General features: G+C 40.7%; 1 protein-coding gene across 3 annotated transcripts in view; it reads left to right on the forward strand.

Annotated features, from left to right (window-relative positions):
• NECTIN3 (nectin cell adhesion molecule 3) overlaps window positions 1–15,483 on the forward strand; it is a 133,388-nt gene that overhangs the window by 103,427 nt on the left and 14,478 nt on the right. Inside the window, exon 8 of one of the 3 annotated variants that reach the window (XM_043893135.1) lies at window positions 14,679–14,699. The exons of the other annotated variants lie outside the window; for them this stretch is intronic. Coding sequence (XP_043749070.1) covers window positions 14,679–14,684 — 6 coding nt within the window. The 3' untranslated portion in view covers window positions 14,685–14,699. Of the gene's footprint in view, window positions 1–14,678; window positions 14,700–15,483 lie in introns of those variants that run through there. 3 annotated transcript variants of the gene reach the window in all.

Genomic DNA, 15,483 nt, shown 5'->3' on the forward strand with positions numbered 1-15,483 from the left:
CCCCGGGGAGAGGACCGCTTTCTAGCTGGAAGTGTGCTCTTGGCGCTGAGCGGCATAGGCCTGGGGGATGGGACGATGCAGGCGAAATGAAGTTTCGTTCTTCCTTCCTTTTCCTATAGTTGCTCTCAAGTTTTTTTGTTCCACTTTGTTGCTGAAGTTTCTTAAGTGGACTCCTGAGCTCTCTCAGAACTGTTTTTGTTTGTGATTAGTTGTCTGATTTATTTTTTCATTTTTGTAGGGAGCTAGTGGCTGGGTTCTCCTACTCAACCATCTTGGTGATAGCACTACCCAAAATGTTTGCTGTTTTAAAAGCAATATTTGGCTGTATTTGCTACTGTGATATTATCAATGAGCACTTTTTCCCCCTAGCAAATTGTGCATAAGGGTAAGTAAAATACACTATCGTAGAAAAGTAATAGATTTCTAAGCATGGTTACCAAAGCGTATTTTAAAGTTGTTTATGATTATTCTATTTACTTAGCTTCTAGAGTCTAATGTGAAGATTTACTTTTCCCTTAAAATTCTCAATGATAGGTACATATGACTAGGTACTGGAGAGGTATCTAGAATCTTGAACTCAGAATTAAGGAAATAGTTTTATATTCAGCTGCAGTGATTAATTTGTAAATATAATTTTTGTATGTCTAAAGCATATGTATTAGATGACTCCCTAAGAAGTAGAAATTAATGGGTATGTGGGTTTTTATTTTGATGGTTATTGCCCACAGATTTGTACTTGACACCAATGTATAATGCCACCAATAGTATATGAGAGGAAAACACATCTTTTAGTTCATTTATTAGCTTGATCTATATTTACATTACTACTGTACTTTGTTTAGGCTCTAAATGATATGCTGGTGAGTTGAAAATGTTCTTGTGCATACAGTTTTTCCTTTCTCCAGAGTGTCAATTCTCATGTACTAATGTATTGGTTGAATTAGGGTGTTTATATAAAAAAAAAGAAATCCTCTTAAACTTTTTTCTTTATTTCCCTTATTTAATGTTGAAAAATAAATCCCTTATTCATCTTTATTGGGCATGGATATGGAGAAAGCTGAAAGGTAGAAGGAGACAGTGTTAAGTGGGGAGGAAGTAGGTTGGTGATAGTTATAGTTTTCATTGAATTATTGTTTGTGAATACTAGCTGTTATTTGTAGAGCACTACTCATATGCCAGGCTCTGTTGTAAACATTCACATGAATCATCTCATTTAATCCTTATAGTCACCTTGAGGTAGGAATTACTATTTTCCCCATTTTATAGATGAGGAAACTAAGGCTTGGAGGGGTGAATTTACCCAAGGTGATTTCTAGTGAAGGGCTTCTAGGTTGGGCTCTTGTTCCTTGGTGCCTGCCAACCAACAGAACGCATGTTAATACTGCCTGTAATCGTTAGAGTTCACGTATAGTTTGCATTTGTTAAATGCACGGCATTGTCTTAACTGCTTTACATTATGAATTTATGTACCCCCCCCCCCCATAACAACCTTGTGAGGCACTTGCTCGTGTGATCCTCATCTTTCACACGAGCACACTCAGGCTCAGAGCTTAAATAACTTTGCCAGTGTCCCCAGCTATGGAAGCCCAGAGCAGAACCCAGGCAGTCCCGCGTGAGAGTCACACTGTGTCACGGATATTGGAAAGATCACTGGCCTGGGAGCCGAGAGATCCGGATCTGGATTTGTGTCCCAGCGGTATCATGGGCGAGTCCTTGGGGAGACCCCTTTATTTCTCTGGCACTCTGTACCCTCACATGTGAAAGGAGGGCATCTGTCTCTGGATAACTCCTGAGGCTTTTCTTTGGGTAACATTTTAGAATTCCTCAGATGAAAAGGGCTAAGCCAGGCTGCTGCTTTGGATTCATCAGTTATTAAGGACAGTCTTAGACTTTAGCAGCTATGTTGTCCCACGGCCTCTGAGAATACACCTAGGAGATGCTCGGCTGCTGCGGCGGAACACATCGTCCTCTCCCAGCACGTCGGGTGCCTTTGCAGCTCCGCAGAACAGAGCGCAGAACCTCAGTGCATGTTGCCATTTGAAAGCTATTTATAAGAAGGTATCATATGACCCCACTTCACATATGGGTGGAACTTTGTAAGGAAAAAAACTCTTAAATTAAAAACAGTTGATGTATGTATGTATGTCATCTCCTGCTAAGAAAAAATGTTTAGCTTCAATGTGACATGCATGCATTTTCTCAGAACAACTCACTTCGTCATCCAGCCCTGTTAAAGATCTGTTGCATACATTTGTAGCCAAGTTCTTGAGGTAGATTTTTTTCCAACATTTCACAAAATAGGGAAACATTCAGGCATTTGCTGGCATTAGTCATCTAATAATTCTAAGCCATCTCTTTTGTTTTGAAGTGAATGCAGATTCCACCAGACTGACTTTTTAAAACATAGGAGTGGAGGGCTTTCTGCTGTTACACCTCCTTTTTCTTTTGGGTAGTTGCCAAAATCTGGATGAGGAAGGAGGAATATAAAAACAAGATCTTTTTGTCTACTTTCTCCACATATTTGGGATCTGAAGTTAGCCTGGATTTTATTTCTTAGAAATTTGGATTACCTAGCTTCTTCATGTACTTATTTTTGGAAAAAGTGTTTCTCCAAAGCATACTAAATATAAGATAATGCAGTATTCAAAACTGACTTTAGAAGAAGAAAATTAATGACTTTAGAAGGAGAACATTCAAGTTAGTCTTTAGGATTAGTTATTGAACGTGATAAGAAGTAAGACTTTCACTCTTAATGGTGCTGTGATGTCTGTCAGAGAATTTTACCCACAAATGGTTTCAGAGGCTGCTCCTCCTGTCGGCCTTTTCCTTTGATCTGCCAGATGTCACGCACGCTGGTTGGAGGCCTCATTTGTTCATGAACAGAGTGAAGCGCCTCGACTTACTGTGAAATCCTGCGTAATTCTCTCTGAGAACCTTTGTCTGTCCTAACTCTCACTGCTGAGTTTGCCCCAGTCCTTTTGGAACTAAAAATGAGATTCTAGCAATGCAGCCTGAGCTGCTTTGGAGGAAAAGTGATGGAAGATTTTTGGAGCTTTTAAGGCACTTTACATTGAGTATATTCTTCTGTTCCAAGCAACTTAGAAATGCAACATTAAAAAAAAAAAAAAAAAAAAAAACAGGCTATAGTCAGAAGCAAACATTATGCCTTTCCTTGAATACACAGATGGTGCTTACTCTCTTTGATGTGTTACCCATTCTGAGTCTGTTAGGAAAACATGACTCCTCTTCCAAGTGCATGCCACTCTTCTTTAACATAACATGCTTCATCTCTGTGAGCAAGGAAGGGCCATTACAGAACCGCCAGATGCTCTTCACCTTCATGTAAGCAGTGGTGTTTTCCTCCATGTGATAACATTTAACCCCTCCCATTTTGTTGCATCTTGTGAATTTCAGGCCAGCAGCATTCACCCCTTCTGGATCTTTGGCCTGTAATCACGCATGATCCTTTCGATCAGAACTCTTTGATTCAGCTCTGATTCACCTTAATCTTTTATGGGGGCCTGTAAGATGTCACCCATCTCTGGGGGCACAGCAGCCTTTTCCCTTCTACTGCTCCTCCCCAGCCTCACAATTGCTTCAGTCTCTGTAATATGAGCTGCTCACTCACCCCCCTGACAGCCCTCCCCGGGGATTTTACAGTCTTTGTGCACTCTTTAAGAAACTATCATTTTCCCCCTTAGTAATGTACTCCTTCCTACAGTTGAGTGAGTATTCATTTCTTCTTTCATTGTGCTTTTGAAAAATCTATGTTGTTTTCCTGGATGGAATGTGATTTTTCTTGTGATTCAATTCAATCTGTAGTAATAATCTCTGCTATTAACCACATTGTTTTCTTTTCATGGAGGAATATACCTTCTGCCCCATAAACCTTAAATGAAGTACGTGACCTACGTTTGTTCTTTTTTCCTCTCGTTTTCTCTTTTTTCTACCTGCCTGCAGCATCCACAGACTTGGTTTACTGTAGGTCTGCTGGTGTCTTCTGCCTTCTCTCACTTCTCCTTCTGCACTCCCTGCTATTGGTCAAATGCCGGATTCTCCTGTGCTCACCATCAGCATGGTCAGCCTCATTGGTTAGATTGATGTTTCCCTGGCCCTGCTGTCTATAACTTAGAATCTGGGTGGCTCTGGAGGCTTGAGACTCTGTCTGGTGGTCTGTGGTCAGACCTCATACCCTCAGTGTGGTCAGATGCGTCCTCCCAACCCACCAATAACGTCTGGGTTCTCACTAATAGTGTTTAACCTCCACCTCTCCACAGCTTTATCTTGATTGCTCTAGCCTCTGAACTTCTGACATTCTGACGATGTGTATTATAGGTCCACAGTCTGTTATCTACATTTGTAAATATCTCCAGGCAGTTAACTTTTTTTAAACTCATTTTGCACCAAAATCTGACCTGAACTGCTGACTCTCATGAAGCTATACATAATCATCCCTTTCTTCACTGAATGTGAATGCTCGGATTTCCATTGCAAAAATATTTGTATGCTTGATTATGGAGTTCTATACCAAGCTCTTCAGGAGGTGTTTTATAAATACATGGAATAAGTATAGTATATATCACCTTTCTAAAAATCTGAAAAATTCTGAATTCTAAAAAATGCATGCATGCTCAGTCGCTTCAGTCATGTCCAGCTCTTTGTGACCCCATGGACTATAGCCCACCAGGCTTCTCTGTCAGTGAGATTCTCCAGGCAATACTGGAGTGTGTTGCTATGCCCACCTCCAGGGCATCTTCCTGACCCAGGGATTGAACCCAAGTCTCTGCCTCTCCAGCACTGCAGGTAGATTCTTTACCACTGAGCCACTTGGGAATCCCCAATCAAAAATATATCCATCCCTAAAACTTTTAGTTAAGAAATTGTGGCCCTGTAGTGATTTGAGGTTATAATCAGATCAGATGGTTGTATATCTAAAGCGTGGTAGGCACTGTGATAGAAGTAGAAGCATAAGATAGGTTTCCCACTTTTACTGGGTTTGCATTCAAACTGTCTTGCTTTGTTGTTTAACCATTTGGAAGACACACGAAGCAAGGTTGTAAATTCCTTGGGCAGGGGAATAGATAAGTTCTTTGGCATCCCTATTGGCAGAAAAATATCAATAACCTCATATGCAGATGACACCACCCTTATGGCAGAAAGCAAAGAAACTAAAGAGCCTCTTGATGAAAATGAAAGAGGAGGGTGAAAAAGTTGCCTGAAAATTCAACATTCAGAACACTAAGATCATGGCATCCAGTCCCATCACTTCATGGCAAATAGATGGGGAAACAATGGAAACAGTGACAGAGTTTTTTTGGGGGGGGGCTCCAAAATCACTGGAGATGGTGACTGCAGCCATGAAACTAAAAGACGCTTGTTCCTTGGAAGAAAAGTTATGACCAAACTAGACAGCATATTAAAAAGCAGAGACATTACTTGGCCAACAAAGATCCATCTACTCAAGGCTCTGGTTTTTCCAGTAGTCATGTATGGATGTGGGAGTTGGACTATAAAGAAAGCTGAGTGCTCAAGAATTGATGCTTTTGAACTGTAGTGTTGGAGAAGACTCTTGAGAGTCCCTTGGACTGCAAGGAGATCCACCCAGTCCATCCTAAAGGAAATCAGTCCTGGGTGTTCATTGGAAGGACTGATGCTGAAGCTGCAACTCCAATACTTTGGCCACCTGATGCGAAGAACTGACTCATTTGAAAAGACCCTGATGCTGGGAGGGATTGGGGGCAGGAGGAGAAGGGGATGACAGAGGATGAGATGGTTGGATGGCATCACCAACTTGATGGACAGGAGTTTGAGCAAGCTCTGGGATTTGGTGAAGGACAGGGAAGCCTAGCGTGCTGCAGTCCATGGGGTCGCAAAGAGTCTGACACGACTGAGCACCTGAACTGAACTGAACTGATTTGCAGAGTATTACTAATGATGAGGGTATTTCAGGACAGACTTGATTTCCAGACCATTTAGATAGGACTGAAGTTTACCTCTGTGGAGATCAGTTCTCAGAAGCAGTAGAACTAAAACTGCTAGCAGCTCTCAGGCTAGGTAGGATTCCCTGACTTGATGGCACTTCCCAGGAGCCTTGTGTCTGAACCAACTGCCCAGAACCAGGGAAAGAGCTGCTGCTGCTTCAGTGGCCCCTGCCGATGGCTCCTAAGGGGGCCTCTCCAGGTGGGATCCATTCCGGCCGGGGGCACCCACAGCCTGTGGCCATTCCGGCTTGGGCCTGGGTTAGGTGACTCTGTCACTTTAAATGCCATGAATATGGAACTAATTTGAATATCTTTTGAACTGATATTTTAAAAATGCTACTTCTGCTCTTTCCCCCAGAAGTTTGCCTTTCGTTCTTTGTTTCAAATAATGGAAGCGATCATGCCCTAACAGACAACTTCTTTCAGTATCCGTGAAGGGATGTCAGTTGAAGTGGCATTGACAGCAAATCCAGACTTGGTGGATGACCTGTTGTTTGTAGTTGTCAGCCTGTTCTAGGGGCTCACAGAAAATACTTAGGCTTTGTTTGGCCGTTTAAATCATGTGTGCATGAAGACACGACGCGATGTCCCCCGTCGTTTTAACTGTTAGTGAGGAGTGTCTGGGCTTCCCCGGGAGCTCACATGGTGAAGAATCCGCCTGCAATGCTGGAGACCTGGGTTCGATCCCGGGGTTGGGAAGATCCACCGGAGAAGGGCATGGCAGCCCACTCCAGTATTCTTGCCCAGAGCATCCACATGGACAGAGGGCCGCAAAGAGTCAGACGTGACTGAGCGACTAAGCACCCCACAGCACAAGCAGTGTTTCTCGCCTGACACAGAACGGCGTCTCTCAGAAGCGCATCTTAAACACTCACTTCTGACTCTAGGGTAGATTGAAGGTGTGCGGAAGATCCTTGACCTGTTTATGAGCTAAGCAACCTTATCTCTGCCAGAAGGATCCTCCTCGTGTCATTTCTACCGCACCCTCCCCATAAACCACCGGCGATGTGAACTCTTGCTATCACTGACAGTTCTGGTTGTGCTTAACCCAGGAGCTGGCTTCCAGCTCAAGAAATCTTTGTGCAGGTTGCTCAAGACATTAGTGCCTGTAGGCAGAGAAATGCCAAACTAGGATTATAGCTGCTTCTCTGTTTCAAACAAAACTGCCTGCTTTGGGCTTTATATTTACAAAATTGCCATCCCTGAAGGTTAATATTAGCTTTCCATAGCAGGTGATTTCTCTTCTGTCTTGGCCTTCTTTACTATTATTAGGTTATTTTCCTTTAGAGAAAGAAACAGTGTATGTTGCCTATATATCTCTTTTTTCTTTTCAGGAAAATTCACAATTCTTACATTCAATCCAATGTAAGACCCCAAAGAAAAGATACATGTAATTATTAACTAAATATATTCAAAGATCCTTTAGATTGTTCATAGGAGAATAATTATTTAGTGAACAGATAAAGACTTATTTATATTTCATTTTCTTCCGTTTTATTACACCCTCAATAGAATTGTAGATTATTGGTAAGGGAAATGATTCCTATATTATTCTCACCTTTTGTCAGGAAGGAATATAAGAGTAGTGGTACTCTACATTTAATATATTATGTTTTGTTTCACAATATAAAATATGGTGTTAAAGATTTTGGGGAGGCTCTTTTTACTTTTTTAAATCTATTTAAGCTAAGAATAGCATAACATTAACCACAGAAAGATTCTTATTAAAGTATCTTTTTTCCAGTGCCGTGAGTTCAGGAATGATGAATTAAATTAAATGTAAGACTTGGGAAGGCCCATATTAATAGTTTCTTGAGAGGAATTAGAATTTAATTTGTCAAGATAATACTTCTGTACATCGTGACTGGGAGTACGGTCCTGTGCCTGACACAGAGGAGGTAGTTGACCCCTTCTTTGAGGGCCTTTGGGTGCATAGATGAATGTGTATCAGTAGCTCTGGATTGAAGGTTTAGCCTGTGGGCAGGTTTGGAGATGAAGTGGTATGCATGAATAACTGGTACAGCGTTACGGCGAAGGGCTGAAGCGCAAAGATGCCCACTGACAGGGACAGCGTAGCGTTCCGGTGTTAAAATGTGCAGGTGTTTGTTAGTCGTGGACGTTAGCACACAAGAATGCATAATCATTTGATTCGTGTCCTTCAATCAGTAGCATTAATGATGGGGGAGGACGTCTTAGTATTGTATGTAAATGTCTTGTTTGCCTGCAGATAATTTTCCATCATCTTTATCGTCAGTCTGCCTTAACTAGGCATTTGGCTTTGCATACATATTACAATTTAGGTGAAGTATCACTTTCTTGTGTAGTTTAAGGTAAGGATTATTAAGTAAGACCACAGCCAAGACAAGAAACTTCATTAAAATGTGTCATGTCAGATTTTACTTTGAAAAATTAAAATCTAGAATGTATACTCAGTCAAAGTATCGCATATGTTTACCAATGATCAGAAGGAACACTGTCTTCTTTTGGGTAAGACAATGTTTTCAACAACTGCTAGGCTGTTATAATTCTGTGGGGACTTAAGTAAAACCCAAAGCTACCTTGTGGGATAAGACATCTAATATTCTCTCTTAGAAAAAGCCTCATGATTTAAGTCTGCATTTGAAAAGTTTGCCATGAGGATATTCTGTAGGCATTTCTGCTTGTAATTGCCTCATTGCAATCTTTAACATTATAAATTAAGGGCCTGGACATTTCATTTTAAGGCACTAACCATATCACTGAAGGGTATAAACCAGAAACCAGGAGGGAAAATGCCCTTAAGTTAATTTTATAAAGTATTATCCCACAGCAAATGACCATTATGTGTTCAGCCCTGGGCTGGGGCAGATGAAAATTTAGGACTCGGAGAGCCCTAGCTTGCTCAGGAAAAGCCCCGCCTTTCTTTTTCCTCAGTCGAGGCTGAAGCCGGAGCAGGAAGTAAAGTAACTTAAGCCGTAGTTTCTGTTTGACCGGTTCAGACGAAGATGACTCAGCAGGTGGCCAGACTGCCCAGTACTGAGCAACACCAGCCCTTCCCCTCAGGTTTATGCCCTCTCCCCTTTCAAAGGCCCATTGTATTCTTCCTTTTGAGTCCTCTTCTACGGTCAAATTAGGAAGAGACTGGATATACTCAGAGGAAGGGAGGCAGCTTTGTGTGATGGTCTAAGACGCAGACTGAATTTGAATCTTAGCTCTTTGAACTTGGGAGCATTGCTTTAACTCTCTGAGCTTCAGCTTCCTCATCTCTATTATAGGAACAGTGATAAAATCACCTTTAGGAGATGTACGTATAAGAATATGAGGTCATTCAAAACTTATTGTACTACACTTGCCTTAAGGGACAAGGAGTAGGGGAAATAGCTTGTCAGTCCTTACGAGTTACACTTGTTCTTTTTACTATGCAGAGCCTTTCTCTTCCGTTTGCCTTAGACTCTCTCCTCCAGTCTGTCTTTATAAAATTTCTGAGTACTAAGGATCTAGAACCTATTTTCATGGTGTTCACACTCTTTTTTTGAACCAGTTCAGACCTAACTGCGCCCTATCTTTGTAGTTGGGAATTTGGACCCAAGGTTTTTAGTCCAGGCACAGGTTTCTCAACATACGCTAGCACCCAAGACTTTTGTAGGGACCGCTGACTGAGAGTGGCAGTCAGAACAGATCCTGTGTACGGATAATACATCCGCAAGTGTTCGTTGAGCATCTCCTCTGTTGAGCACCATGTAAGATTTGGGGGAAACTTCCCCGTCACCTTCTTAGAGTGTTAACAGGGAAGGATTTATACAATGGAGTTCATGGACAGAACATAGAAATGAGCCTTACTCTCCCAATAGTTAGCAAAGTGGAGTTACAGGCAAATAAAATATCAAGTCTTAGGAAATAAGATCCAGAAAGCCTTTATGCATTTAATCTGTATAATGTATAGTGCATCAATCATAATTGATTCTAGATACTAGAAACCTAAGAATTAACTAAAAATTAGTGAAAACAATTTCTCAATTTAAAAGGAAAAGATTGATTAATGATATAGCACCCCTTTGACATTCACCAAGGAAACGTCCACAGGCTTTAGAGAAACCCTGCTTTCTTAAGTACCCCTATCTTTTATAGAATCCGTAAATGAGTTGAGAATAACAAAGACACAGCTTAGCAATTGCTGAGCTCATTAACTAGCTAAATAACTATTCCATAACACAAATCTCCTCAGCCTGCATTCAAATTTGTTTCTCAACAAAAAGTTAGAAATTACAACCTGTCATAACCTTGTAAAATTCACTCGTGAATGGTTAAAACCAGCAGTGTTAAATCTATAAATGCCAAGGGTCTACTATACTAATAAGAGACATTCATGTGAATAGCTTGAGCAATTATTGCAGAGAACAGTAATAATTATCTATCTCATTAAACAAGTGCCCAAGTAATGTCATCGTAAATTTTGCTTGATTAGAACAGTCTTTATAGTTGCTCATACAACATGGCTGGCCACTCTCACAACTATTAATAAAAATGAAAGGGAAAATTGACTTTTGGTTCACAGTTTTAGTCATGGTTTAGAGAGGTACTTGATAGGAAAGTAATATCCTTCATGCCTTGAGGAATCCATACTTAGTGAATTATGTATGATAACCATTTCTTCATGTATTATTCCTTTAGTGTGGTAAAATCCTATCTGTGAATTAGAAACTCAGTCACTGGAACACAAGTAAGCAATTGAATATTATAGTCGAGAAACTCCTGCGTCAAGGGTGATCTGGTATGAAGTATTTATTGAAAAGTTACTATGTTTTAGTATCACACGAGTTTCCAGACTGTCAGTGAATTCCCATTCTGATTCCCTCCGTGTGCATCCTCCTGCAAAACTGAATGACTGTGATAAAATGAAAAGGCATTATTTTTTTTCTAAACCGACTTTATTGAGACATAGTTGGCATAATACTTGACCCATTTTAACAGTTTGATAAGCTTTGCCAAATGTGTACATTCATGGACACTATCTCAATCAAGAACATTTCCATCACCTGAAAAACTTCTCGTACATACCCTGTACCACACCTCATGTGATTTCTATCACAGAATAATAGTGACATTTTTATAAAGAATTTCACAGGGGGAGGAAGACAGCATGCCTTTTTGTGTCTAACTCCGTTAGCATAATATTTCTGAGATTCATGTTGCATAAATAAATGTCCTCTCTTTACTGAATCATACTCCTCATGTTACGAATGCACCACGATCTGTTTAATATTCAACTGCAGAGGACTGTTTTCATTTAAGGTTTTGGGATGAAAGGAATAAAAACTTTGTTTTGTAACACCTTTTCCTGGTTTTGTTATTAAAATGATGCTAATTTCATAAAAGTAGTTACAAAATGTTCTCTTTTCTCTTATGTGCATAAAGAATTTATGAGTGGTATTACTTTTTTAAACGTTTGGTGGAATTTACTGGTGGTCCCATTAGGGCTGTGGAAAGAAGGACTTTGTGTCTTTCAAGACATTTCAGGTGGAATCATGACAGTTTATCAATAAATTCATTATTCATGCATTCTTGAGTACACTCTGAGATTCTCTGGTTTTATAAAAACAGTGCATATGAAATATGTGGCTATGTCTGGTGTACTATAGGTGGTGGTGTAAAGTTACCCAGAGAAGTGATGTGGGAGCTGAGCAGGTGCTTGAGTCGGGGAGGAAGGCATGGAGGAGAGACTGGGTTTACATGGCAGGTGTGAAGCTGCGGAGGGCTGTTTATCAGTCAGTTCAGTCGCTCAGCCGTGTCCGACTCTTTGTGACCCATGGCCTCCCTGTCCATCACCAACTCCCGGAGTCCACCCAAACCCATGTCCATCGAGTCGGTGATGCCATCCAACCATCTCACCCTCTGTGGTCCCCTTCTGCTCCCACCTTCAATCCCTCCCAGCAGCAGGGTCTTTTCAAATGAGTCAGTTCTTTGTATCAGGTGGCCAAAGTATTAGAGCTTCAGCTTCAACATCAGTCCTTCCAATGAACACCCAGGACTGATCTCCTTCAGGATGGACTGGTTGGATCTCCTTGCAGTCCAAGGGACTCTGAAGAGTCTTCTCCAACACCACAGTTCAAAAGCATCAATTCTTCAGTGCTCAGCTTTCTTCACAGTGCAACTCTCACATCCATACATGACCACTGGGAAAACCATAGCCTTGACTAGATGGACCTTTGTTAGCAAAGTACTGTCTCAGCTTTTTAATGTGATATCTAGGTTGGTCATAACTTTCCTTCCAAAGAGTAAGTGTCTTTTAATTTCATGGCTGCAGTCACGATCTGCAGTGATTTTGGAGCCTAAAAAAATAAAGTCAGCCACTGTTTCTACTGTTTCTCCATCTATTTGCCATGAAGTGATAGGAGCGGTTGCCATTATCTTAGTTTTCTGAATGTTGAGCTTTAAGCCAACTTTTTCACTCTCCTCTTTCACTTTCATCAAGAGGCTCTTTAGTTCTTCGCTTTCTGCCATAAGGGTGGCGTCATCTGCATATCTGAGGTTATTGATATTTCTCCCGGCAATCTTGATTCCAGCTTGTGCTTCATCCAGCCCAGCGTTTCTCATGATGTACTCTGCATATAAGTTAAATAAGCAGGTTGACAATATACAGCCTTGACGTACTCCTTTTCCTATTTGGAACCAGTCTGTTGTTCCATGTCCAGTTCTTTTTTTTTTTTTTTTCCCTTTATTTATTCATTTATTTTCAGTGGGTTTTGTCATACATTGATATGAATCAGCCATAGATTTACACGTATTCCCCATCCCGATCCCCACCCCCATGTCCAGTTCTAACTTGCTTCCTGACCTGCATACAGATATCTCAGGAGGCAGGTCAGGTGGCCTGGTACTCCCATCTCTTTAAGAATTTTCCACAGTTTGTTATGATCCACACAGTCAAAGGCTTGGCTTAGTCAATAAAGCAGAAATAGATGTTTTTCTGGAACTCTCTTGCTTTTTCACTGATCCAGCAGATGTGGGCAATTTGATCTCTGGTTCCTCTGCCTTTTCTAAAACCAGCTTGAACATCTGGAAGTTCTCGGTTCACGTATTGCTGAAGCCTGGCTTGGAGAATTTTGAGCATTACTTTACTAGTATGTGAGATGAGTGCAGTTGTGTGGCAGTTTGAGCATTCTTTGGCATTGCCTTTCCTTGGGGTTGGGATGAAAACTGACCTTTTCCAGTCCTGTGGCCACTGCTGAGTTTTCCAAATTTGCTGGCATATTGAGTGCAGCACTTTCACAGCATCATCCTTCAGGACTTGAAATAGCCCAACTGGAATTCCATCACCTCCACTAGCTTTGTTTGTAGTGATGCTTCCTATGGCCCACTTTACTTCTCATTCCAGGATGTCTGGCTCTAGGTGAGTGATCACACCATCGTGATTATCTGTGTCATGAAGATCTTTTTTGTACAGTTTTTCTGTGTATTCTTGCCACCTCCTCTTAATATCTTCTGCTTCTGTTAGATCCATACCATTTCTGTCCTTTATTGAGCCCATCTTTGCATGAAATGTTCCCTTGGCATCTCTAATTTTCTTGAAGAGATCTCTAGTCTTTCCCATTCTATTGTTTTCCTCTATTTCTTTGCCTTGATCATTGAGGGAGGCTTTCTTGTCTCTCCTTGCTATTCTTTGGAAGTCTGCATTCAAATGGGAATATCTTTCCTTTTCTCCTTTGTTTTTTCGTTTATCTTCTTTTCACAGATATCTGTAAGGCCTCCTCAGACAGCCATTTTGCTTTTTTTGCATTTCTTTTTCCTGGGGATCGTCTTGCTCCTTGTCTCCTGTACAATGTCACGAAGCTCCATCCATAGTTCATCAGGCACTCTGTCTATCAGATCTAGTCCCTTAAGTCTATTTCCCACTTCACTATAATCGTAAGGGATATGATTCAGGTTATACCTGAATGGTCTAGGGGTTTTCCCTGCTTTCTTCAATTTAAGTCTGAATTTGGCAATAAGGATCTCATGATCTGAGCCACAGTCAGCTCCCCGTCTTGTTTTTGCTGACTGTATAGAGTTGCTTCATCTTTGGCTCCTATCACAGTCAGCAAAAGAGTCTGAAATGCAGTACTCTGATGCAGTCTCAAAAACGACAGAATGATCTCTGTTCGTTTCCAAGGCAAACCATTCAGTATCACAGTAATCCAGGCCTATGCCCTGAACAATAATGCTGAAGAGACTGAAGTTGAACAGTTCTGTGAAGACCTACAAGACCTTTTAGAGCTAACACCCAAAAAAGATACCCTTTTCATTATAGGGGACTGGAATGCAAAAGTAGGAAGTCAAGAGACACCTGGAGTAACAGGCAAATTTGAGCTTGGAGTACAGAATGAAGCAGGGCTAAGCTCATAGAGTTTTGCCAAGAGAATGCACTGGTCATAGCTTAGTTCATATTCCCATATAATCTTAGGAACTGGGAGAGGATGGGTGGTCCTTCAGCAGGTGATGAGTTTTAAGTATCTTGTTAAGCTGAAGTTTCAAGATGTATATGCCCTTTTAGAATTTAAGATGTTGAAGTTTTAATAGATATTGTATTTTCACTCATCTCTTAAGATGGCAGATGCTTGAACATATTGTCATGCCAAGAGGTAGGAATCCATGGCAAATAAGAGTGAGAGAGTTGAAAAATAAGAGAACAATAGGGAAGCTCTTGTAGATGTGGGAGTGATCTGCAGTAATTTTCTCTAGGCTTAAGAAAACTGTTGAAGAGGCGGATGGATGTCAGTTGGGGCTAGAAATTGGAGGAAACATGTTAGAGAAACATTTGGGAAGGTAAGAGAATGTGTTTAAAAAATAATGTTTAAGGTTTATAAATTACAGTGAAAGAGTGTGAGCCAAAGGAAGACATGGAAGGCAGTAGAAGAGCATTTTGAGGATGAAATTATGATACGAGAGAAGACCAGAAGGATGCTAATTCAGTAGTGATCTGCAGTAATTTTCTCTAGGCTTAAGAAAACTGTTGAAGAGGCGGATGGATGTCAGTTGGGGCTAGAAATTGGAGGAAACATGTTAGAGAAACATTTGGGAAGGTAAGAGAATGTGTTTAAAAAATAATGTTTAAGGTTTATAAATTACAGTGAAAGAGTGTGAGCCAAAGGAAGACATGGAAGGCAGTAGAAGAGCATCTTGAGGATGAAATTATGATACGAGAGAAGACCAGAAGGATGCTAATTCAGTAGGGGAATAATGGTTTCAACTGGGACTCTAGTTTCTAGCTCTTCCACTGCCAGAGCAAGCAGAGTGTCCAGTGTGATTGTAGACTTGTTGACAATAGCAACTTGAAATCTTGATTCTGTTTATTACTGAAAATAAACTTTAGTAACTCCAAAAGCTCTGTTTATAGGGTTTTAAAGTCTTATATACACGGAAAGAATAAAATATAGCACATAGTAACATGTGGAGGTTTATTTGTTGAGTCAGAGAAAGTAAAAATATTCATTACAATAATACATAGTTTGAAAAACTAGTTTGTTAGCACCTTGGCAGACAGGAG

The sequence above is a fragment of the Cervus elaphus genome, chromosome 31 (genome assembly GCF_910594005.1).
Source record: "Cervus elaphus chromosome 31, mCerEla1.1, whole genome shotgun sequence".
In the NCBI taxonomy this organism is placed as follows: Eukaryota; Metazoa; Chordata; class Mammalia; order Artiodactyla; family Cervidae; genus Cervus; species Cervus elaphus.